Below are 24,450 nucleotides of genomic sequence, written 5' to 3'. Positions count from 1 at the left end.
GTTATGTTTGCAGCAGTCAAAAATAGCAGCTTTCTTCCTCCTTTGATTCTCCTGGGCACAAATCCAGGTGAAGCTCCTGATTTCTTGGGGCATGTGGCTAGTGCATGTGTGTACACGCACACGCGTGAACTCTGACACGGCAGCACTATGCTATGCATCTAAAACCCACAGGCATGAGACTGCACAACAATTAGGCATTTCCAATAATCAAAACCCTGCAGCTATCCATCCATGCTGTGTCAAAGTGGGGGACAAGGATGGCAAACGTTGTAATTAGACTGTGTACAGAGTGCCAGGTTCCAGGGGCCCTGTTTATGATGACAGACGGCCATCCGGTACTCCCAGCCACTCGGGATCCTCAGATGAAGGAAACTCTTTCAAGCTTTATCATATGTTGACTTTGTTTTAACAGCCCAGCTCCCACGTGACAGCATACAGTATTCACAACAGCAGAAGTACACGTACCATATGTGGTCTGTGGGCAGTAAACAAACAATTCACTAAACCAAAAACGCTTTAGGAAGCAGAGCAGGAACTAGCAGGCAGTAAGCATATGTTCTCGCTCCCATTAGTCACCTCTCAGTACACTCTCACAAACAGACTGATGCAAGAGACAGGAAATAAAGGCACACAACATGCATCCAACCGAAACAGACAAGGCAGGGGGCAATTACAACCCAGTTACCTCAGCACAGCCCTGAAGCATGCAAGCCAGGAAAAGCAAGAACACATATTCCAAGGAAAATACAGCAGTTAGGAAGGCACCTTCTTTACTCATTTCAGCCACTCTAAGTATCACAGATAAAGACAGATGAAGAGGACACTACCAAATTCCAGCAGTTCACCAAACACGAGACACAGAGACCAACATGACTCAGAAGCCTGTTCATAAGCTTATCTTGGTGGTATCGTGTTTGCTGGCTTGCATGGACTCGTCTTCAGACACTGAGGTCTTGGGTCCAAAAATGTGTCCTGCACCAGAAAGGTTCCAGTTACAATCCAGGACACTGCAGGAGACAGGGAAGTTCCTGGAGTGACGACACCTTGTCTAGGAACCATGATTTTTCTAGGTGTAGGGGGAGACAAATGCCAGCTGGAGGGCATTCGGGTCATCTTAGTATTCCCATCCATTCACTCAAATGACATGCCTGCAATAAGCTCCTGCAAAGGTGCGGGCCAGGTGGAAGCCCGGCTATGCAGTCGGCTCACAGACCCAGCTCGGCGTCCGAGCTGACGTTCACAATGACGTGTTTGGAGATTTTTTTCCCCTTAACTAATCATTTGAATCTGAGATCTGCTTTAGCATGCTACAGAAAAAAGGAAAAAAGAAGAAAAAAAATAAAAGGTCTACGGGTGCAGATAAAACAAGAAATGGCAACTGCTGATAACTGATAACTGTTCAAGATGAGAAATGGGAGCGCTGGGGAGTCCCTTTCCTTTACATACGTATGCTTGAAATTCACCATCGTAAAAAAGGTTCGAGATCAAAATATTTGGAAAGCCAACAACAAAAACCCATCACCTGAAAACATGCAATAAAAGTCCAATGTGAAAAAGTGACTGCTTTTGATAATAATGAGAACTGGCATCAGATGAGGCTCTTGTTTTTAAAAACGTTTTCAGCCGCGTGAAAAGCAGCACCGCTTGCAGGGCTGCAACACTCTGTCTCTGCGGGGGCTGAAAAAGGCCAACTCCTGTAGCTGCTTTACTTCCAGGAAAAAAGGGTTAGTGCCTAAGTGTGAAAACAGGTGTCCCTCTAAGGGTATCAGGTAAAGGTAAGATACGAGGAGGGGGGAAACAGCTAGAACTGATGTTTTCTCTGTTCAGGACCAACAGCGGAAGGCGGCGCCCTGCTCACTGCCTGCCCACTTCTCCCCAGCACAGCCGCTGGCCTCTTTCCAGGCCCCCTAGTGTGTCTTGCTTGGGCCTGAAATGGCACAACCTTAACTTAGGAGAAACCAGTAAGAACAGCTAGCCTGGATGAGGTTATGGGACACTCATTGGTACCATTTTGTGCTAATCTAATTCTAATTCTCCTTTATAACCTGAGACAGAAATGACACAAAATCCATTTTCCCTTCTTTCCTATGTTCAAGTTCATAAGGATAAAATCTTAAACATCTCTACCTCCAAAAGAAGGGGATTTTCGTCCTTCCCGGGATAACTTTCTCACCTTCCTCCCGGTCCCATATTCTCCCAGTCCCTGGACCTCTGAGCCCTCCCTCTGGAACTGGTAAGCAGCTGTCGTTGAGTCGACTCTGACTCATGGCAATCCCATGTGTGGAACAGAGTGGAACTGTGCTCACAGGGATGTCAGTGGCTGACTTTTCAGAAGCAGACTGCTAGGCCTTTCTCTGAGGTGGATGTGAACCTCCAACCTCTCGGTCAGCAGCTGAGCGTGTTAACTGCTGTACTACGCAGTGACTGCCTCTGCTTCCTTCTGGAGCTGGGAGCCTAGTCCCCAGCAGCCCTGCCCTTCTGCTCCTTCCCATCTCCTTGGGCTTGACCCTATGTGCTCAGATGTACCTGAGGGTTGCCCCAAACCACCTCCTAGAGGCAACCTCCCCTCACTGCCACTCCCCATACTGTGGTCACCCTCCCGCCCTTGAATCTCTCTACCTCTACCACGGCCCTGAACTGGCTGTTTCTCTACCCCCTCCCTAGACTCCCTCCCATTTTCAACATACAGAGGAACATTTCCATGTTCTCTGTTCAGCTTCTCTCCTCTCTCAGAGAGCACACCCGTTTCTATGCTTCACCCACAACTACACTGGGGAGACTATAGGTCTTCATCTCCTGCACTCTTCTCTCGGGACTGAATGGATGTTTCCACGGATTTCCTACTGGCACCTCAACCTCCACTTACCCAAAGTCACAGCCCATTTCTCACCCTAGTCAGTCTACTCTTGATGATCCTATCTTGTTAGGACAGCCATCCTTCTCCCAGAAGATAACCAAGCCTCAAACGACATGGCTGACACCAATGTCTTCCCAACACCTCCAATCCTTGCCAAACAGTGTGGTCTATTTTATAACAATCATCATTCTGTTTCCTACTCTCAGTATTCCTTCAACATCACTGGAACCTCTCATCTTTCAAGGCTTTCCTTTGCTCCTCATCTCTGTGGTCTTTGGTATCAGAAAAATGTAACCTCAAATCCTACCTCTGCCAATTACTAGTTAAGCAATGGTGGCAAAGCTACTTAATCTCTCTGAGCCTCAATTTCCTCACCAGTAAAGAGCAAAAGAAAGGTAACAATATCCACCTCATCTCTCTGTGGATGAAATACTTGTCAAGACTTTAAAAGTCAGCGTTGACACAGAGAAGAGTACTTCTTTGAAAGATGTCAGATTATGCTTCTCTGTCACTCAAAATCCTTCAGCGGTTCCCTAGCTCACTCACATTCTCAGAGTGGCCTGCAAATCCTATACAATCCTGCCCTCCCATTCCCCGCCTCCTGCCCTGTCTCCCTCTAACAATCTCCCACTATTCTCCCCCTCACTGTATTCTAGCTCTGTCAGCTTCCTTACATTCCTCACCTTCTGTCCCAGGGCCTTTGCATTGGCTGTTCCCTCTGCCAGGAATACTCCTTCCCCAGATGTCCACACGGTACATTCTCTCATCTCCTCTCGGTCTTTGATCAAATGTTACCATTCATTTCAGAGCGGTCTTCACTGATCACCTCCTACCCTCAACCCCAGGATTTCCTATGCCCTTCCTTAATTTTTCTCTGAAGTATTGTGCATTTTACTTATGTAATGTCTGACTCTAACCACTGTAAGCTCTGTGAGGGAAAGATTTACCTTTTGTTGTCTGTTATATTTACTAGATCTAAAACAGCTCCTGTTGCCTGAGAGGTGCTCAATATATTTGCTGGATGGAGCAGCCGATAAATGTTAATTGCCCTCTTACTTCCATCCCTGCCCAGTGCTGCTTTCCGTGGTTGATCCCTTCTCATTATGCAGCAGATACGCCCTGTCAACCTCAAACCAGAAACTATCTAGCAATCGCCTTTCCTCCACCCAGGCTACTGAGTGAACACTGCTGGAGAAAAGCCCGACAGTCGCCTGTAGAGGTACCACTATGTATCTAGGGACAGCTGGGCCCCAAGTCATTAGGAGATCGTTTGATCCACTTCCTGGTCGGCCTCCTCTACGTCCCCCACAGCTGGTACTTCAAACCTTCATTCCTTGCCTCAAGGCCTCTTTCTTTCTGCAAATACATGGCTTTGCCTCTTGCATCACAGGAAAAATAAAGGGGACAGGGTGAGCTCTCTGAAACTTCCCGCTCTTCAACCTCCAAGTTTACCCAGCTCCACCCTTCCCTTCACATCTCCATAAAATGACAATGCTTTCATCTTTGTATTCTGCTCATATCTACAGGCCCAGATGGTACTGGCTCCAAGGATTTTCAATAACTCCCTCTGGTTGGCAAGCTCCTTCCACTCTGCCTATAAACACACAAAAGACTGGCCGCCCCCCCCCCTCCTTTTGGCGTTGCTTTCTTTTCTCTCCTAAACACATCAATTTTAAGTGTGTAGTTTCATGAATCTTGACAAACATATACACTCATGTAGCCACCTCCACAGCCAAGATATAGAACATTTACATCACCCCAAATGTTTTCTCATGCCCCTTTAGCATCAACACCCCCGACCCCAGACAACCACTAATATATCTGTTCTGTCGGTTCTAAAAGCTCCCAAGTAGAATCACACAGTAGGTTTTCTTTCTGGGTCATAATATTTTTTGAAACTCATCCATACTGGTATGTGTACCACAGTTCACTCTTCTACTGCTGAGCAGTATCCCACTACATGGATATAACACTATTTGTTTCTCTACTTACCATTATTGACGGACATTTGGGTGGTTTCCAGTTTGGGGCCATTATGAAAAAAAAGCTGCTTTAAATATCTGTGTACAAGTCTTTATGTGGATCTATGTTTTTATTTCTCCTGGGAAAATTCCTAGGAATGGAATGGCTTAGTCATATTTTTTACATTTGACTTTGTAAGACACTGCCAAGCAGTTCTCCAATGTGGTTGTAATTATTTCACATTCCCACCAGCAATGTCTGAGAGCTACACTGGAGTTTTTGAGATGCTGACTCCTAGGTCCTACCCCAGGGAAGCGGATTCTGGCGGTGTTGCCAGGGAATGTGGTGTGTAAGCACATGCGAGGTGATCCCGGGGCTGAGCCATCCTGGAAAAGCACTGCTGTGCACCCTGCGTTCCACCTTCTCACCTCTGTGGTCTTCCACTCCCTGCCCTCTGGCTTCCACCTTCAAAGTAAGATCACAACTTCCATTGTCAAGTTCTGGTGACCAAATTTAACCAACATTTCTTATTAGATATCTACATGGCATTTGACAATATTGTCCCTTGAAGTCCATGCCCCCAGTCCCAATGCCAACTGCTTATGGGACACCTCAACTCCTGATGCCATATTGCCTAGAACCTGCCCCTCCTTTTACACTCCCCAGATTGGCTGGTTAGCCCCACTCCCATCCTGTCACACATTCTGGAAACTCAGTTCTCCTTGACTCTTCCTTTCTCTTAATTCTCCCTCTCTGCCACTCAATTAGATGCTGAGTTTTGTAAGACGGGACCTACCAAATGTTTCTCAAAACCTGTGTCTTCCCTTCCATCTCCTTTACCACTGCCAAAATTTGGCAGTTACCACTTGTCACCGGTCCATCCATCAGTCTCCTAACCAGTTCTCCGTCTCAGATCTCTGTTCCCTTAGATACACTCTCCATCCACTGCCTGAGGTGACTGACAAAATCAAATCTCTTCATGTCCTTCCACCATATAAACTCCTACAATGGTTCCCTCTGCCTACTGAATACCTCCCATATCTGTAGCCTAATCAGAGGCTCTCAAACTTTCTTGGTTCATGGCATCCTTAACGTCTCTGCAATTTTTTCATAGAGCCAAAAGAAGTACCTAATAGTTCCATTTATTAAATAGATAAGTCCAAATAACCTAATAAGTATTTCGATCCTAACAACTCAGTAGCAATCTGGGGGGAAAAAAAAACTACACACCAAGTGGAAAGAAAGTATTTCCTTCATCCTTAAATAACCACAATTACTTACTAACGGGACCTGTGTACCTGTTGGGTGCTGCACAACTTCTAAATCTCATAATCAGATTGGACATGCCACTGTTCCACTTAGATTTTTCACATGGTATTTGAATATAGCAACCATCAAAAGCCTAGTTTTGTAAAGAGATGGTGTGGTGTCATTAAAAGTAACGCAGCTCAATCTAACGTGGGAATGGTAACTAGCCCAAGGTAGCAGTTCCCATGGTATTTGACACTTGTTGAGTATCACCATGTTTCCCTCAAAAATTTAGAACAACTTGCAGTGTCCCTGGGAGTTCCCTATGGCACCCCAGGGTCCCTCAGCACACAGAACTGCAGGTCTCAGCATACAGGTCCTCCAAAACCAGACCCAATTCTTCTCCACTCTTATCTCGCAGTCACGTCTTCCCAACTCACTTCAAGCTTTCATGTTGGTCTCTGTGCTCATCATTACCTGCACCTCCATCTATATTAATCTGCTCATCCTTTCGGGTCAACTCAAATGTTCCTTTCTGCATGAAATCAGATGACTGTCCACAGCTCTTGGCATGTACTGATGAAGCCCTTATCATCATTTCTCAAAGGACAGGTACTTAATGCATGTGTCCTCTCTGGTTGTCAAATATCTGTGAGACTGGATTGAATTTAAGCCCTTTGAGGGGCAAGGACCATGTATGATGTTGACTGCAAAACACACACAGGAAAGTACATAAAGCTTCTATACAGTTTCAAGAATAATCAGAGTGAACGCCTGTGTAACTGCTGCCCAGGTCTTTGCTCCTCCGTACTTCGGAGGCAACGCTGTCTGCAGAATGAAAGTAACTTGATAATCGAAGATAGTCATTCTGCTTTTTCCTAATGAAAAAGCTATTTCCACACAGAACCCTACATGATAAAAGCTAACAAGAGTTACGTACGTAGACACAGAACCCTTTGCTTACTCACATCTGAAAATTACTTAGATTAATAGATAAAATGATACAGCATTTGCTTCACAATAATGGAGGGGGCTGGGGAAGGGAGTGCCATATGTTGACCATTAGTGAAGCTGATGCTGGGTCCATGATGGTTTCATGATAGTGCTCACTTTTCTTTTGTGCACGCTGACGTTTTCTAAAACAAAGTTGTTTTTTGTTTTGTTTTGTTTTGTTTTTTTTAAAAAAAGGAACAGCAACAGGTCAGGAAAGCTGTTTAGGGAAAACCTTTCCAATCGGTTAAAATGAAAGGTCTGCTCTCCCCGCTCTAACTGTAGTATAAGCCTTGAAGGGCCTGGTGCTGAAAGTCACAAGTGTACAAAGCGCCTGAAGAGAAACACACACTAAGGACACAAAGGCCCGTCGTAACTACCACAAGCTTTCTCAAACACAGGTTTATCAGAATTGGGGAGCGCCAAGGGAAATATGAGGGTGGTAAATCAGCCAAAGAGAAGAATAATGTCTCTGAGGAAGTCAACCGAAACTTACATCACTGTTTCAAACTGGAGTTCAGGACTGACTGCGCTTTCTCTGGAGGTAACTCTGGGCAGATTTTCCTCCACGTGGGAAGAAATAAGATCCCTTTGATTACAGAAACCATAAGAACAGGTTGTTCACTTAACTGGAGCTCAAGGAACCTTACAAGATCATTCCCTTCTCCAGATGAGCATTGATATTTCTGGAACACATGCTTCTCCAGAGGTATCGAGATGAACACTGGTTTCACTGCCCTCCTCCCACCTCACTCTTCTTTCTAAAGCAGTCAACTCCCTGCCCCCACACACTGGGAAGTAACAACCTGCTTCCTTCCTTGCTGGAAGACTTCTTCAGGTGCAAGTGAGAAGTCATGGTGCAGTGAGAAATTCTCCAAACCAGTGGCTTCCATGTCCTCCCGCAAATGCACTGTGTGAGTGCGTGTGTCTCCTTAGCTCTGCCCTTTAGCAAGAATTTGAAATGTTCTGAGTTACCTTTCCAAAGGTATCTAAGGATCAAAAACCACAAATGAAGGTCAACTGCTCTACACACCTTGTAAGCGTCCTCATACTCCAAATACTCAAGGGCCTCTTTCTCCCCTTTTTTCAAGAAGGAGGTTGTCAACCCAACCAGTACTAATTATCTGTTGAGATTTACCACACACATCTCAAACACAAATGTCACATCTAGTATCAGTTTGGTTCTCTGTTAAGAGCTGTGTGGGATAAACAAAGGAGCTTACAGTTTGGCTTGTTGTTATGTGCGACCCCTCCTCGGCTTTCCGAGGCTATATCACTATGGAAGTAGATTGGCCAACCTTCCTTCCAAGGAGTGGCTGGTGGGTTTGAACCGCCAGCCTTCTGGTTAGCAGTCAAATGCCTTAGGCACTATGCCACCAGAGCTCCCAGTCAGTAAATAGGAGGAAAGAAAAAATCAGTAAGACTCTTTCTCAACTAGATAAACGAAGTGAAAAGGAAAAACTGGTTAAAGCTACCACAGAGATCCTAATCCTAGCTAACAGATAACAGTGAAAGTAGGAAGGCATAATCTGACTCCAGTAAACAACTGCCATTTCCTCAAGAACATACAAGAAGTGTTAATACTGGGTTTTATAGGAATTGTTGGCAGAAACAAAGTCATTCACCCTCCTTTACCTCAAAAGGCCAGTCTCTCAAATATGTTTCCTGCATTTAAAAGACCCAATTAGGGAATACTTCTTCCTCCCCATTGACAGCTCACTCCTTCCCTCAGGAGGAAAGGTGCTTCATTAATCTAAACCTTAAACCCCCATTAAAATTGTTAAGTCCAAATTGTAAGGTAGCAAGTCTCACAATTTCTGCAAAGTTTGGCTTTCATGAGCAGAACATTTTTAAATAGACACTTATTTAAAAGTTCCTCAAATTTCTAATCTCATCAGAACTGGAAAAGGAGGTGATGAGTGTTCCTAAGAGGTAACCTCTGCAGGTCACAAAATGTCATGTTTGACAAAGATGATCAAGAGAAAATACCAAAGCACTTGGAAAAACCGCCCATACTAACAGTGGTTGAGTTCTACTATGCTCTTTATCATCTTCACTTTGGCAGAAATAACTCAGACCTAAAAACGCACAAGGAGCTATGGTAGCGTAGTGTCTAAGGCATTTGACTGCTAACCAGAAGGCTAGCAGTTCAAACTCACCAGCCTCTCCTCAGAAGGAAGATGGGGCAATCTACTTCCATGGTGATACCACCTCGGAAACCCAAGGAGGGGTCGCTATGAGTCAGGTCCAACTACACAACAGTGAGTTTAGTTTTAGTTGTTTTTTTGTTTTTTTAAATGCACAGTGAATGCTGTAATCAATAATGAAGGAATCAAAGTTGGGGGCCTCTCAGGGTGAAGTAATTTCACAGAATTCCTTCTCAGGCAGTGGGACTGCCATCAAACCATACAGACACTCAAAGATGAACAAAGGGAGAAGTCAGTCCTAGCCAGAAAAGGTGCTTTACCCAGGTACTTCAACAATCACAACTGGATTCCAGTCCATACCAAACAACGCTGCAAAGAATACCCCTCAGAGATGAAATCTACTCTGCTCTACATGGCAAGCGCTACTGAAGAGAGCTTTGTCCACAATGGTGCAGTTTTTACTCTGAAGGAAACCCTGTTCATGAAGGAGGAGGGACGTGAGGAAGGGTACAGATGACTGAGATGAGACACAAGCCGGTACTTGTTGAAGCTGAGTGATGTGTACACGGGATTCACTATACCACTATCTTTATAGTTGGGTATGTTGAACATTTTCTATGATAAAAAATAAAATACATTAAAATGGAACACTATGGGGCTATAAAAAAAAATGAATTTGATCTCTACATGCTGATATATAATGAAAAAACAAAAGGTATAGAACAAGTATGGTATAATGGTATATTTCTATTGGTGTAATAAAAAAAGACTATCAACTATATGCTTGCATATGGGTAGAGTATTTCTGGAATGAAATAAAGGAACAGAGGTTACCTTCATAGATAGAGACTTTCTCAACCTTTATGATATTTGAGTTTTCTTTTTCAAAACAATGTGCTTGTATTACTTTTTCAATAAAAAAGGCTAAAATAATAAATTCATTAAAAGTAAAATACTTATGAAGCAGAAAAAAAAAAGTAAAATATAAGAGAGATAAATATAAAACACAAAGGAGAAGGAGAGAACCCAAGATTTGCAAGACAGTCAAAAGCAGAAACAGACCTCTCTCTCAGAACTTAATAATCAGCTCACCAAACCAATGGAGAGGAAACGACCACTGCTCTGGCACCTAAGCACTGAGATGGAGAGGTGCACAACACCTGTGCTCAGCCCAGAAAATTCCTTCAGAGAAAGCAAATGACAAGATGTCATCACTTTTCACAACTTCTTCTGTGTGGTGGTTATGTTTGTGTGTCAACGTGGCTGGGCTTGGTTGAGGGCTTGGCAGCTGGATGTAATATTCCCCATGATGAGACTGGTAATCAACTCCATGGTGGAGTCTACTGGGAACAGCTGAGTAGCTGCTTTAGGGATGTGGTCTGCTTCCCATATATAAGCAGCAGCTTTGGGAATGGTCTCTAGGTTATGGCACGCTTGGACCCTGCATGTAGCCGAATTGTTGTTCAGCAGCCTGCCATGCTCTGTCGACCTTGGGACTTACAATGGACTTAAATTAATGGCCTGCCATGTGGTTTCTGTAACATCGAGACTGTGCCTTTTTACTTGTCAACCTTGGGTTTGTCAGCCTCAGCAGTCAGTAGCTGTCTGAATCAACAGTGGGCCAGGAGCAGGAGGCAGAGCTGGACCCCAAGGTTGAGAGGCTTTCACCCAGGCCCTAGAGCCTGACTTAAAGTAAGATAACAAACTCCTGTTTGTTCAGGCCATCCAATTTGTGGTATATATTCTTGTCAGAGCGGCACTAGGGAACCGGAACACTCTGTCATGTTCCCATCACACCCTTGAAGACAAATCTCTACCTCTTCCAGAGGAACACGCACACCACTCCAGAGGCGGGAGAGCAAAGAGCAGTGAGAAACTCAAGGTCAGACACTGGAACTGGAACCTGCCTTGGCCTTGGTGCAAGGGACAGATGACGCACTCTGAGGAGGTGAAGTCAAGTCTCGCATTTCTCAGGGCTCTGCAAAGATGTCCAGTCAGAAGGGTTAGGTGTCTCAGACCCTTACCACGCACTTCCTGCTGTCAGGCTCTCAGAGTGTGAGACCCAGCCTCAAGGAGATAGGAATCCACCAGGAAGACAAATGTCAACAAAAATGCACAGCACAAACAGGAAATGCTGTAACAGGGTCTCAAGAGCCCAGAGGAGGAGCTCACCCTGCTCGTGGGAGTCAAGGAGATGACCTGTAGGGCATCTTAGCAGAGGAGCAGAACCGTGTCCAACACTGCAGGCAGCCACGGGGGAGCTTTGCCAAGAGAGCACAAGAACTGGATGGGGCCTGGCTTACCATTACCAAACATTGTGATCAGAGTCCATAGAAGAATCTTGATCAAAAGGAGGGAAATACCAAACAAAATTTCAAATTCTTACAGACTCTAGACTTTCTGGAGCCACGGAGGTTTTATAAAGTATGAGGTGCCTGAGGCCCAGTAAGGAGTTGTGTGGCTGTTCTGGTTGTCAGTTGAACATGCTACACCACCAGAACTCCCGTGCAGCAAGGCTACCTGCCTGGGAACGAACGTAGGAGGCAAAGGGAGTTGAGGCTGGAGTGGTGCGTGAGATCTCGCCAGATTATGAAAGACCTCGCATACCCTGCTAGGAAGCTCAGATGTGACCCTATAGACCAGTGCTCCTCAAACTAAGCAGAGTGAAGGATGGTTGTTTAAAATTCCAATCCATCATGGACAAGGTTTACTCCTTGTGTATTTCACTTCTCCTAGACAGTTAACAAAGGGGCACAGACTGGCACAGGTGGGCAGACCTGTGAGCAGTACTGCTGTCGATAACACCAAGTGCAGGGCTGCAGCAGGGTCTGATTGGTCTTCTTAGTGGTTCTCTCTGATGGCAATGTGATGGGTGTAAATGGAGGAGTAAGTCAGGTAGGGAGAGAATGGTGGTCAGGCAGGGTGACTGTCAGAAGGGGGAGCAGTCAGACAGGGTGGTGGACAGGAGGCTGTTGTATTAATCTAGGAAACTAATATCAAGAGCATAAGACACTGCTTAGGCTACTTATACACAACCAAACACCTCATGCGATTTGGTTCCTTGGTTTGGAGGTTTAGAGTCATGGTTTCATGGAACATCCCAGCTAATTGGCCTAATAACATGTTTAGTGCTTCTGTTCTACCTTCTAGATCCTTGCCTTAATGTCTGGGGGTCTTAAAAGCTAGCAAGTGGCCATCCCAGACACAACAATTGGTCTCTATTCACCTGGGAAAGTACAGGAAGAAGGAAAGTCAGGAGTCAGAGGAGGATGGAATGTGCAGCTCATCGCCTCCATAAACAACTGCCTCCTCTGCTACGAGACCAGAAGAACTGGATGGGGCCCGGCTACCAGCACTGAACATTTTGATCAAAGATTCTGTGGAAGAATCCTGATGAAAAGGGGGAAAATGCAGAACAGACTTTCAGATTCTTACGGACTCTAGACCTTCTGGAGCCATGGAGGGTGGATAAACCCCTGAAACTATTGCCCTGAGGTAATTTTTAAACCTTCAACCACAAATACCCCTGCAGTCATCTTAAAACCAAACAAGAAGTTAGCTTAACTAGTAAAAAGTCCGCCTTGAGCATTATGCTATTTTAAGAACCATCTATATGGGATCAGATTAACAACAGCAACTCAAAAGACTAGAGAGGAACCTTAGGGGCAGTGAGTCTAACGTTAATGGGGGAGGAAAAACTCAGAAAAGCAGGGTGAGAATGGTTGCACAACTCGAAGAAGGTGATCAGTGTGACTGAATTACAGTTGTGGAAACTGTGGAGTTGCTGGATGTCTTGCTGTGTTGTATTCTCAACAGCAACAATGACAAAAAAGCCTAAAACGCCGGCAATGAGGGCAGAGGAGTCAGACGTGAGAGACTCTTTCTAAGTCTATGAGGCGGGACTCAGTGACCGAATGTCCGAAGGGGAGAGGAAAGGACCACTCCGTTCTCTGGGCAGGGTGGGCCAAGACACTGTCAGCACGGGGTGAAGTATGGGAAGAGGCAAGTGTTTAGAGAGGGAGACTGAAGAACTGAGTTTGTTCTAAGGAGCCCTAATGGCACAATGGTTAAGTGCAGAAGGTTGTCAGTTTGGACCCAGTAGCCACTCCAAGGGAGAAAAAACCTGCCAGTCTGCTCCCATAAAGATTACAGCCTAGGAAATCCTATGTGGCAGCTCTACTCTGTCCTACAGAGTTGCTGAGTCGGAATCGACTCTTAGGCACACAACAAACACAAAAACAATTTTGCTCTGAACCACCCCTCGTTAGAAGCCTCCAATATTGACCATTCAGAGAATGTCTCAGGAGTCTGGGCCCATTTGGGTGGACGACTAGTCCCATCCCCATTTAGCGTATCACTGTGCATGCAGTTGGGCCCCGTCCTGCATGGCACCTCGGGAAGGAGACAGAAGGGGGTGGGGAGACGGTTGCTAAAGCAGAACCTGTAACATGATGAAAACTTGAGTGTCAAAAATGAATATTAATTAATACTTCAAGGTAAGTGCAAAAAGCCATAAACCAGCCCCACTAAAATTTAAAAAGGTTCTTTCAACTCCACCAGGCCAAAGCAAGCATTGTGATGCTAATCTCAAAAGCCTGATAATAACATTGTCATTTGAGCTCAAAGTGCAGAATCAAACCTACTCAACCATGTTCACAGGTGAAATTTCAGAGAAAGACAGACGGTGCTGTTGCTACACTCACAAAAACACAGCTTATAAAGATTGCACCTAAAGAAAAACGTCAAAACTCAAGTTAGTTTCAGAAAATAAAACAAACCCATCGTTGGCAATTGGTGTAATTTGCAGTTATGTTGTAAGAAACCCCCATTTCTGGGAAGAGCAACACATGTTCTGTTGAGGAACCAAAGCACCTGCCAAAACCACTCTGTGGAAAGAAGAAAAACACATCCAGTCTGTTGGCTCCTGAAAAAAGCAAACAGTTAAGGAACCATGAAGCGGACCAACAGGTATATATGCCAAAGAGCCCCAGCTTGATTACAGCCGAAGAGCAAGAGCTCTCCTTGTTATGAGTGAATGCACTCGGCTGCAAGCTGAAAGGCTGGATGTTCAAGTCCACCCAAGGGGCCTTGGATCTACTTCTGTCTGAAAACTCAGTCACTGAAGCACCCACTGGAGCACAACTCTGCGCCAACACACATGGGGTTGCGTGAGTCAACTTGACGGCAATTAATTCGTGGTGATTAGTTTAAGGAGTCTGTCTTCCATTCCACTCTGGCACCCCCACTGGCACTCAGGCGCCCACCAGCATCCTCTTTGCCTCCTGACTGGCTTTCCAGTTTCCTCCTTGCTCCATCAGTTTGTCCTCAGGCCAGCACCTGCTGAGCCTGTTAAAGGAGAGTCCAGGGCATGTCATGCTTCTGTTTGGATTCCTCCAATGGCTTCAAAAGAGCCAATGTCCTTACACTGGTGACAAACCCTAGACTAGTAGTCTCCATGGTAAGGGCACAACTCTCAAGGGAGAGCTCAGGAAAGCTGAGAGGGCATTTCCTGGTGGTCACAGTGACAAGGGGGACCGCACAGGCAGCAAGCTGAGGGCTAGGGATTCTAGGTAGTCCTGCATAACCAAAGAGTGCTCCCATCTGCATACCTCTGCTTATTAATCACCCACACCTACCCCTGTTTTGACCCCTGGTGATGCAGTGGTTAAGCACTCAGCTGCTAAAGAAAAGGTGGGGGGTTCAAACCCACCACAGATGGGAGTAAGATGGGGCAATCTGCTTCTGCAAAGATGACAGCCTTGGAAACCCTACAGAGCAGTTCTACTCCGTCCTACAGGGTTGCAATGAGTCAGAATCGACTCAACAGTACACAAAAGCACAACAATGCCTGTTTTATACATAGGCACAAGTACTTTCTGCATAATTTCATACACTGAAATGTAACTACTGTAGGAGTCAGTTAAGATTATACCTCTTCAGTATGGAATGTTACCAAGAACTGTTCCCCATCTTGGACCTCCAGTCCACAGGGGTAAGGCTGCCCAAGGCCACTGCACTCTGCATCAGTACTGATCCCAGTGGGCCCGGCATTCATGACTCCACACACGTGGTCGTCATCATGCATCTGAGCATTTACATGTTAAACTACTGATACAGAACTAAAAATGACTTCCCTAGGATTTCAGTTTCACATTACCACTTGGGTACTATATCCACCCCCCCCTTTTTTTTTCTTCTTTACTTGTGTACATAGGTAAGTTAGTGTCTATACCTTTCATTACAGGATCGTTAGTAGTGGAGACATTTTTAGAGCAAACATTAATGGAAAGGGGGTATTGGATTCTTCCTGTCCTACACGACTGGCCTGTTATCTCTCTTAGCTCATCTTCTAAGATGCCCTCTATTCCCCGACTTACTGTGTGTCAGCCTCCCTGAAGTCACATGTTCTTCCTCACCATGCCAAGGACACTCTGACCCAGGGCCTTTACCCCTGTTAGGCCTTCTGTCTGGTGGTGCAAGTGTGCTTAGCTGGCAACCGAAGGGGTGGAGGTTTGAGTCCTGGGGATCTAATTCCGAAAAAGCAGCCACTGAGAACCCCACGGAGCACAGTCCTACTCTGACACACGGGGGCCCACCATGAGTCAGAACTGCCAATAGTAACTGGGTTTTTTTTTGGTTGCCTAACTACTGGAACTTGAATACTTCTGTTAGAGAACAAACATGAAGGGCTCAAGTCCCAGATAGGCTGGAAAGCTGATGGGAGATATCAGGAGGCTGTTTTGTGCATTGCCACTCTAATGCCATCACGTTTCTGAATCATAATGTGCCCGTTATCTGATTCTAGACACACCATAGGGATATCAGCAGGGTCAGAGATGAGCTTAGCTGCCTCCTGGGCTAAAACAGCTCTCATCCCAGCACGCTCATCTGACAGGTCCCACGGCACTCCAGGTAAAGTCCTTGTGAACTGATGCCCAGGACTCCCACAACGGGTGGGTTCTTCATTGTATCCTCCAAGTACTGTTCCAAGGTCATCTCCATCCCACCTGCTGTCAGCCCCAGCTGAGCATCTCACAGCACCCAGCTTCTCTCTCCACTGTAGGCTTTGGGCAGCCGGTGGTCACACAACATGAGCTGATGGCAACTGGTTTATGCCTGGTGTCTAGAAGACTCCCCTCCTCCTTCAGGTCTGTGCTCAAATGATGCCTTCTCAGTGGGAGGGTATTCCCTGTATAAAACTGCAGCCCCGGCCCAAACCGGCACTCCCCATTCCACTCCCATGTTTATTTTCCCCATTGCCTTTCTCATCACTAATTTATTTCTTTGTCCGTTTCCTCCAATAAGGATGAAATCTCTACATGGGCAAAGATTTCGTCTGTTTTGTTCACTTGCTGTATCCGCAGGGCCTAGAACAGTATCTGGGTACCTTTATAATCTACCTATATATTAATTAAAAAAAAAAAAATTGTAGTCGAGTCAGTTCTGACTCACAGTGACTTAATTTAGAAATACCAATTTGGAAATCTTTAATTATAAAGATTAAAATTAAATGGAAAAGTCAGGGTCTCTATTTGTATCATCTTTCATCTTTGTGAAGACAAATTGAGGCTACTGGTATCCATGGCTGAATTTAACTAAAATAAGCCGGTTTATTCTTAGAAAAACGACAAGAATTAGAACATACTGAATACTACGGAGAATCACTAGGCTTTAATCGGATTTCTCTAATTCTTCCTTCAAATGTCTTTTAACTCCTCCTGCCTGCTCCACCTCCTTCAGCCTTTGCTGGATTCTACTATTTCTGGCAAGCCTCTCATCCTCCCCCCCGCCCCCCACCTCCCACCCCCATCCCACCTCCCTCCCTTTACAGGCTGGCCTCACCTCTCACTGGCCTTCCTGTCTCTGGTCGTCCCACACACTACCACTGGGTTAGTCTCCTGACAGCAGAGTACCTGTTGGGCCCCACCAAGCTCAAGCACGATGATGGCTCCCAGCTTCCCGTTCAGTCAAGTACAAATGCCTCAGTGCTCCAATATGCCCTTCTGAGAGCAGAGTACCTGTTGGGCCCCACCAAGCTCAATCACGTTGATGGCTCCCAGCTTCCTGTTGAGTCAAGTACAAATGCCTCAGTGCTCCAATATGCCCTCTGGCCCTCCTTCTCTCTGCCTCCAAAGCATCCCTAAGCTCCTACTAACTGGCACCAGTCTCTAGACCTACACCTGGGCCCCCTGGCCTCCTTGCCTTTGCCCTCCAGCTGTTACTCTTTGGGATGCTCCTTTCCCAGCTCATCCACCCAGGCTCACTTCCAAGCTCCCTGTTCTATGAGCCTTTGCTACCCCTCCAGACAGATGGGAGCTCACGGTATGTTACCTTCACCTCTCTAAGGGGTCACAATAATCTGCCCTGTGTTGAAGTGCTGAGTCCCCGCCCTTTCTCTATATCAGACTGTGGGATCCTTGGAGGCAAGGGCTGTCTTTTTCATCTTTGTGTCCCAGGCACTATCTTCCTCAGACCAGCCTCTCTGTTTTGGTTACCTAGTGCCACTCTGACAGGAATATACCACAAATTGGATGGCCTTAACAAACAGGAGTTATTGTCTTACAGTTTGGGAGGCTAGGAGTCCAACTTCAAAGTGCCAGGCTCTAGGAGGTTGGTGAAAGCCCCTCGACCTTGGGCTGCAGCTCTGCCTCTTACTCCCAGCCCATTGAAGCTAGAGGCATCTCTTCACTCAGACACCTACTGGCTGCTGAGGCTAACAAGCCCAAGGTCAACAAATAAAATAGCACAGTCCTGATGTTACCAAACCACATGGCAGGCCATTAAATTAAGTCCATTGTAAGTCCCAAGGTTGGCAGAGCATGGCAGGCTGCTGAACAATGACACAGCTACACGCAGGGTCCAAGCATGCCATAGGCTAGAAACCATTCCCAAAGCTGCTGCTTATATACGGGAAGCAGACCACACACCCAAAGGCAGTTACTCAGCTGCTTCCAGTAGATTCCACCATGGCGTTGATTACCAGTCTCATCATGGGGAATACTACATCCAGCTGCCCAGCCCCTCAACCAGGCCCAGCCAAGTTGACACAGAAACATGACCACCACACTACCTACTTATTCAAATGAGTAAAAAAGGGGCAGACTCCTTAAGCTCTAAGTTATAGGCGAGGACATCTTGGCTCTCTTGGTTATGTTTGGTTAAACAACAAACAATGCAGGACACAGCTATGCCAGACAGAGCTGGGCTACTTAAGGAAATTAAGCCTTGAAGATCAGCTTAAAATATTATGCAGGAAAAACCAAGGAGAAGAACTGAGTGGGGCAAAGACACCCTGCCTGAGAATATGGAAACTGAGGGACGAGCTCTAAAATTCAACAGTGACATGTCTATCTCAGTCCTTGTGTGGCTTATTGATTTTTAAATTTGGGCAAAACAGGAACTTCTACAATGTAAAGAACTCTTCCATTTGAAAGCATTCTGGAGGCCGGCAAGGCATTGCCAAAGTCTGGCTCCCCAGTCTTCCCGTGGCCGCTCACTCCTCAGAGGGCTGGGCCCTTTGGCTGCTTCCAGTTCTCACTGGCCCAGCTGGGCCCACACAGGTGAAGCAAGATGCCCTATGGTACCCAGCTGCCAACACCTACAGAGGGCACCCAGGCTAGTTGCGGAACCAATGCGATTGATTATGTGTGGCCTTCTGATACACGCCAATATTTTTCCATCTAGAATATTGTTTTGGAACATTAAGGAGAGAAAAACATATGCTGTGCTCCTGAGACGAATGAGTCACAGACAAGCGACGGAAGAGAACAGGCTGGTTAGACGTTAACCCAGGACACCAAACGAGAGTTATTACTGGATGGAATAATAGGGATGACTCTGAAAGCCCCAAATCCTGGGCCCTGCCTGGCTTCATCTGGGAGGATGACTTTGGAAATCAAGGCCAATTTCCTAGTAGTAGGACTCGACTCTGTTATCGACCATCAAGAAGACAGGACCATAACTGGGAGCATGGCAGGTTCAATAAGAAAGCAGCTCAGCCTTTTACTGCCCTCCCCATAAAGACCCAATAAAGTGACTAACTTGGATGAATGTCAGATCTCGCAGCCCTCAATTATGTAAGCCTCTTTATGAAAACACATGAGTAATTTGAGGTGCTGATGTCTGTAATTATGATTACAAGATTCTAATCATTAGAACTTATTAAAAAAAAAAACAAACTAAACGAGCATATCTCCTTAAAGACCAATCAGCCAGAGCTATTAATAGAAAAGCCTAGTGCCACTTAAACATGAAGAGCAGACAAGCAACCACAACAACAAAAACCTAAGAAAACGGGCCTCTTCAAGTAACACCCTTGGTTGATAATTCCAACAGTATGAGCCACAAACTTACCCTTTAAGCCTAGCTCCCTCTCCTCTCCTTGACCCCATTCTCCTTTTGTATTTCATTAAATAATGTGTAATTGTTTTTCTCTTTTTCTGGAATATGTTTACCCAGAAGCAGCTGAGCAAATGGCCACATCACCCAAGGACCAAATCCAAATTACCTTCTTTTAAAGTCCACTTGATGGAGCCTGTCCTCTTGCTTACAGCATGCAAACTTCCATCCAGGGTTGACACAAACAGCAAGGTTTCAGGAAGCGTCACTGTGCTGGTACTTCCAAGAGTCTGCAACAAGATGGGCCACGTGATTCTTCTCCACCTTGGGAATGTGCAACCAAAGAGCCCCATCCCCAAATATTATCTTGCTAAAGTCCTCGACCTGGGTTTATTGAGGTTGGAGAGCTTAAACTCCTACCTAAGGCACAGAGGCAATAACAGTTGAGTCAGGATTAGAACCCAGGACTCTTACTGTATGTCAGCAGCATCCTATCTGCAGGCACACAGGCTCAGGACCTAATGTGCTGAGCAGGGCAATTCTGAAATAGTCCATGGGCAGCCTCCACTGCAACACTCAGCTCCTGATGGAGGTTATTTTCTCCCGGATGTTTTACTTTCTAAAACTGGATCGTCTTGCAAGACTCCATGGTCTCCACAGTCTCCATGGTTGTAGAATGCCAACATACCCACATGCCCCCACACTCACTTATGAAATTTTAAAAACAAAGAATTAGAGGAAAATGCTTAAAACAAAATAAGGAAAAACAGCCTTCATTATATAGTTTATATAATGATAAAACATTAAGAGTCCAGTAGAGACATGCTATGAAAGGATGTAAATAAAAAAACATAACCCCAGTTGTGTTATAATTAAAATACAATTTAAATCAAAATACGTTTTTACTTAATGAATTATATGAACTTTTTTTAAGAAAAAGAAAACAGTCAAAGACAGTGAGATTCACTTTTCTCATGCAGTGCTGGTGGCACTGAAAATTATAAATTAGTGTACTGTTCCGGAAAGCGTAGCCGTGTTCATCCTTTTTCATCCCGTGAGTCCACATCTATACACTAAAGAAAGAATTCTAGATATGGGAAAAGGTCTGTGTACAAGAATATCCATTACACCCACATTTATAATCATCAGAAAACTGGAAACACCCAAAGTTCCAACATTATCTAAGGACTAAATTTATTATGACACATGTACTCAATGGTATATAATCATTAAGACAGCACCTGGAAAAACCTACAATATTAGAAAAAAAAATGCTTATAATATGCTATCACGTAAAAAAATACAGCATCTAAAATTCTGTGTACACTGTGGTTATATGTATATAATATATATTGTTTGGTCTGTCCTCTTGCTTTGCTGGGAAAGCAGACAGATTACCTAATTTGCAATGACTCTGTCATAAAGTATAGAGAAGATGGGCAAGTTAGCACATGAAAGGAAGCCGGAACCTACAGGTAGTTTAGCAGGTACCTAGGTTCCAGCTAATGTGGTTTCCATCCGGGATACTCAGTAATGTGCCATCTTTGATCGCTGATATCCATCAAACAAAAGACAAAATTCTAGAAGCAGTGCTTATACAGCGTGCGTCCAAGAATGGCAGACTCTGTTGTTACCAAAGCCTATGGTACAACTATAACGAACCACTGTCGTTGTTGTTGTATGACAGCAAGTCAATTCCAACTCCTACAGACCCTACAGAGCACAGCAGAACTGCTCCATAGGGTTTCCAAGGCTGTAATCTTCACAGAGGAAGCAGCCCTGATGGCATAGTGGTCACAGTGTTTGGCTGCTAATGGAAAGGTTGATGGTTCAAACCTACCAGTTGCTCCGCAGGAGAAAGATGCAGCGGCAGTCTGATTCCATAAAGATTACAGACTGGGAAACCCTGTAGGGGCAGTTCTACCCTGTCCTATAGTGTTGCTGTGAGTCAGAACTGACTCAGTGGCACTAGGTCTGGTATTTGCAACCATCGCAGGAGCACATCTCCAGGTCTTTCTCCCGTGGAGCCGCTGGTGGGTTTGAACCACTGACCTTTTGGTTAGCAGCTGGGCGCTTAACCACTGCACCACCAGAGCTGCTCCTAATAAGCTGAATGCCCCCAAGCAGATCTTCTCACAAGGATTAATATTAAAAAGAGTCAATATTTACCAAAACCTATCAGTGCTCCTTAACTGCTACGGTGGAAACAAAAGCCACCTGCTTTGTCTGAGCGTCATGGAAACCACAGGAAGGGCGATTGTCTATGGCTGGTGTTAAACTCAAATGGAACACTCATCACATAACTAACAGTCATCTCAAGTCTCAGAAATACGAGGCTGAGGCAGAAGTTGAACTTAGCACCTGAGACCTCCAACAGTTAGCAACAATGTCCACCGTGACATCACAAACCATTTCAGCACCGACTGCTTCTTCTTTTCAATTCTCGGCTGTTTCACATTACAATACCTGGGGAGTCACTCAGGACAGTGCTGTTCTCTCAGATGGCAAATTCACTCACACAAACTCTCTGGCTTCTTTTCTCCGGCGTTTTTTAAAGCATGAGGATGCCTGCCTTCAAATATTGCTGCTAGAACACGACTTGAACAAGGGTACCTTTTGCGACACTTAGCACCGCTGAGAATACTTGTACTGGAAGCTTTAAAACACACTGCGCACCATAACGGTCGTGTGCCTGACTTTGCCCAGCACTGCAGTCTGGATGCACCGTTTTCTCCACGGTGGATGCCAGCAGCAACAGAGACGCTGCAGCCATACACATGATTTCCTGAGAGCCTGAAAACTTGAGCAAACCTGGAAATGACGAAAACAGGAAAAAAAGTGCTGACTCTGTGATCTGCTTCAGGCTCCCTATCTAGAATCTGATATGAAGGAGTGGGACATGCGCCCTTGGGTTCAACAGCGGCTGCCAGGAAGTGACCACGTAGTACCGCCGAGGGTGAGAATGCCAGTAGTAGGTAATCTAGTCTAGCCTCAAACTAGGCACCCAGCCTGTCACTGCCCTGGGCTGCTACAGCCACTCTCTCTGTGTCACTCAAATAAACATGGCAGGGGGCACACTTCCAACTCCTCAAAAACTCAGAAACTGTGGACGCTGAGGGGAGTCCTGAGGGCAATGGTGAAGAGCTCTGCTGCCAACAGAAAGGCTGGCAGTTCAAACCCACCCAGCGGCTCTGCCAGAGAAAGACCCAGTGACCTGTTCCCGTCAAGATGACAGCCAAGAAAACCCCATGGGGCAGTTCTGCTCAGTCACACGGGGTTGCTACCAGTCAGAATTGACTTGAGGGCACCTAACATGAAAATCGAATGCCCTCCAATCGGGATTTCCAGAAACGCTGCATTTCCTGAAAAAAACAGAGTTTTTAAATTCCAGACACACTTTAAGAAACAGTTCCCGGGTTAACTACCCACCCAATAACGAGGGTCAGGAATAGAAGAAACCTAGCACAAACTTTTCATCTCTTGGCCAGTGGGAAGAAGTGGTAGCAGGTACACACAGCGTTTCAGATGCACAGGCTGCCCATGGGATCTGTAGTTGACAAGTCTGTGACATCTGGGGCCGTTCCTGCCGCCCACAAAAACCTTACGCAGACACACAGAAGACCCGCTGCTGTGAATGAGAGACACACATTTCCCTGGCAGCATGTAGCCAACTAAATCTAGCCCAAGCGTCCATCTCGAAAGGCTGAATGCATGTGGTGAGTGCAGTGCTGTGTAGGGTGCCAAGCACAACGACTGAAGAGTTACAAAAACCCTTTTCTGTGACTCTTCTCCCCTTCCCACCTCCACTCTAATAATCACAGTACTGGTAACAATATCAAATTTGGCTAGGGACAAGATGATGTATGTTTCTTTTTCTTTTAGGGGCCACACTGATTTCTAGGATTTGTTTAATGGCTACACTTTATTTTCCCCTCTATGTTCACTGGGTCACTGTTATGTTGCATAACCCTAACTTTAGTTTTATTTACCGAAAGAAAATCATTCCTCTCAACTAAATCGACAATGCGTGTACCATGCTAGCAAGGACTTTGGCAAGTGTTTCCAGCAGAATACCGTTACACAATACAACATGCACCTGGGACCACAGCCTGCCATCAACAACCACTGGCTGGTGGGCCAGAGGGAACGTGAAGTAAAGCTGACCTAAGGTTCATTCTGGTTGCTTAATGAACACACATCACAGCATCACATGTAAAACCTGAAAGGGGTATGTAAGTGAGGAAGGAGATCTCCAAGGTACTTTATTTTACTAGCAGCTCTGGTGGCTCAGTGGTTAAGACATTTGGCTGCTAGCCGAAAGGCCGGCAGTTCAAACCCACTGCTCCAAGGGAGACAGATGAGACAGTATGCATAAAGAAACCCAAAGGGCAGTACTACTCTGTCCTATAGAGTCACTATGAGTCGGAATCGACTTGACAGCTTTAGCTTTTTGGTTTATTTTACTACCTAGTTACAAACCAGTTGCCAGTGATTGTGACTCCTGGTGACCTCAAGTGTGTCAGAGGAGAACTGCGTTCCACAGGGTTTTCAGCAGCTGATCTTTTCAAAGTAGACCCCCAGGCCTTTCTTCCTGGGCATCTCTGGGTGCCTTGAATGTCCAATCTTTTGGTGAGCAGCCAAGCACATTAACTATGTACCCCACCCAGGGACTCCTCCATGCCTAGTCAGGATACATGAAATCTTGAGAACAACTGAAGCGGTGGTCTGTAACCAAATGCAGAATAATCTATTTCACATGGATTAGAATGTGCTAGAGAATCACAGTTTATAATTATTAACCTTAGCAATAATGCCCTGGAGATAGGAAGGGTATGCTCTGCAGAGGGATTTGGCTACACCACGGGAGGCAAGACACAGCGTGTGTGTGTGTGTGTGTGCGCGCGCGCG

The 24,450-nt window shown here is 45.6% G+C and overlaps 1 protein-coding gene across 1 annotated transcript in view; it reads right to left on the bottom strand.

Moving 5' to 3' along the window:
• The window catches only part of ERN1 (endoplasmic reticulum to nucleus signaling 1), an 84,649-nt gene that overhangs the window by 35,882 nt on the left and 24,317 nt on the right, over positions 1–24,450 (bottom strand). Inside the window, 1 exon segment of the mRNA XM_007959719.2 lies at positions 19,712–19,832. Within this exon segment, the coding sequence (XP_007957910.2) occupies positions 19,712–19,832 (121 nt within the window).

Source organism: Orycteropus afer, unplaced genomic scaffold (genome assembly GCF_000298275.1).
Source record: "Orycteropus afer afer isolate SDZICR_OR568_19922 unplaced genomic scaffold, OryAfe1.0 scaffold00018, whole genome shotgun sequence".
NCBI classification, from domain to species: Eukaryota; Metazoa; Chordata; class Mammalia; order Tubulidentata; family Orycteropodidae; genus Orycteropus; species Orycteropus afer.
This window is presented reverse-complemented; position numbering and strand designations above follow the sequence as displayed.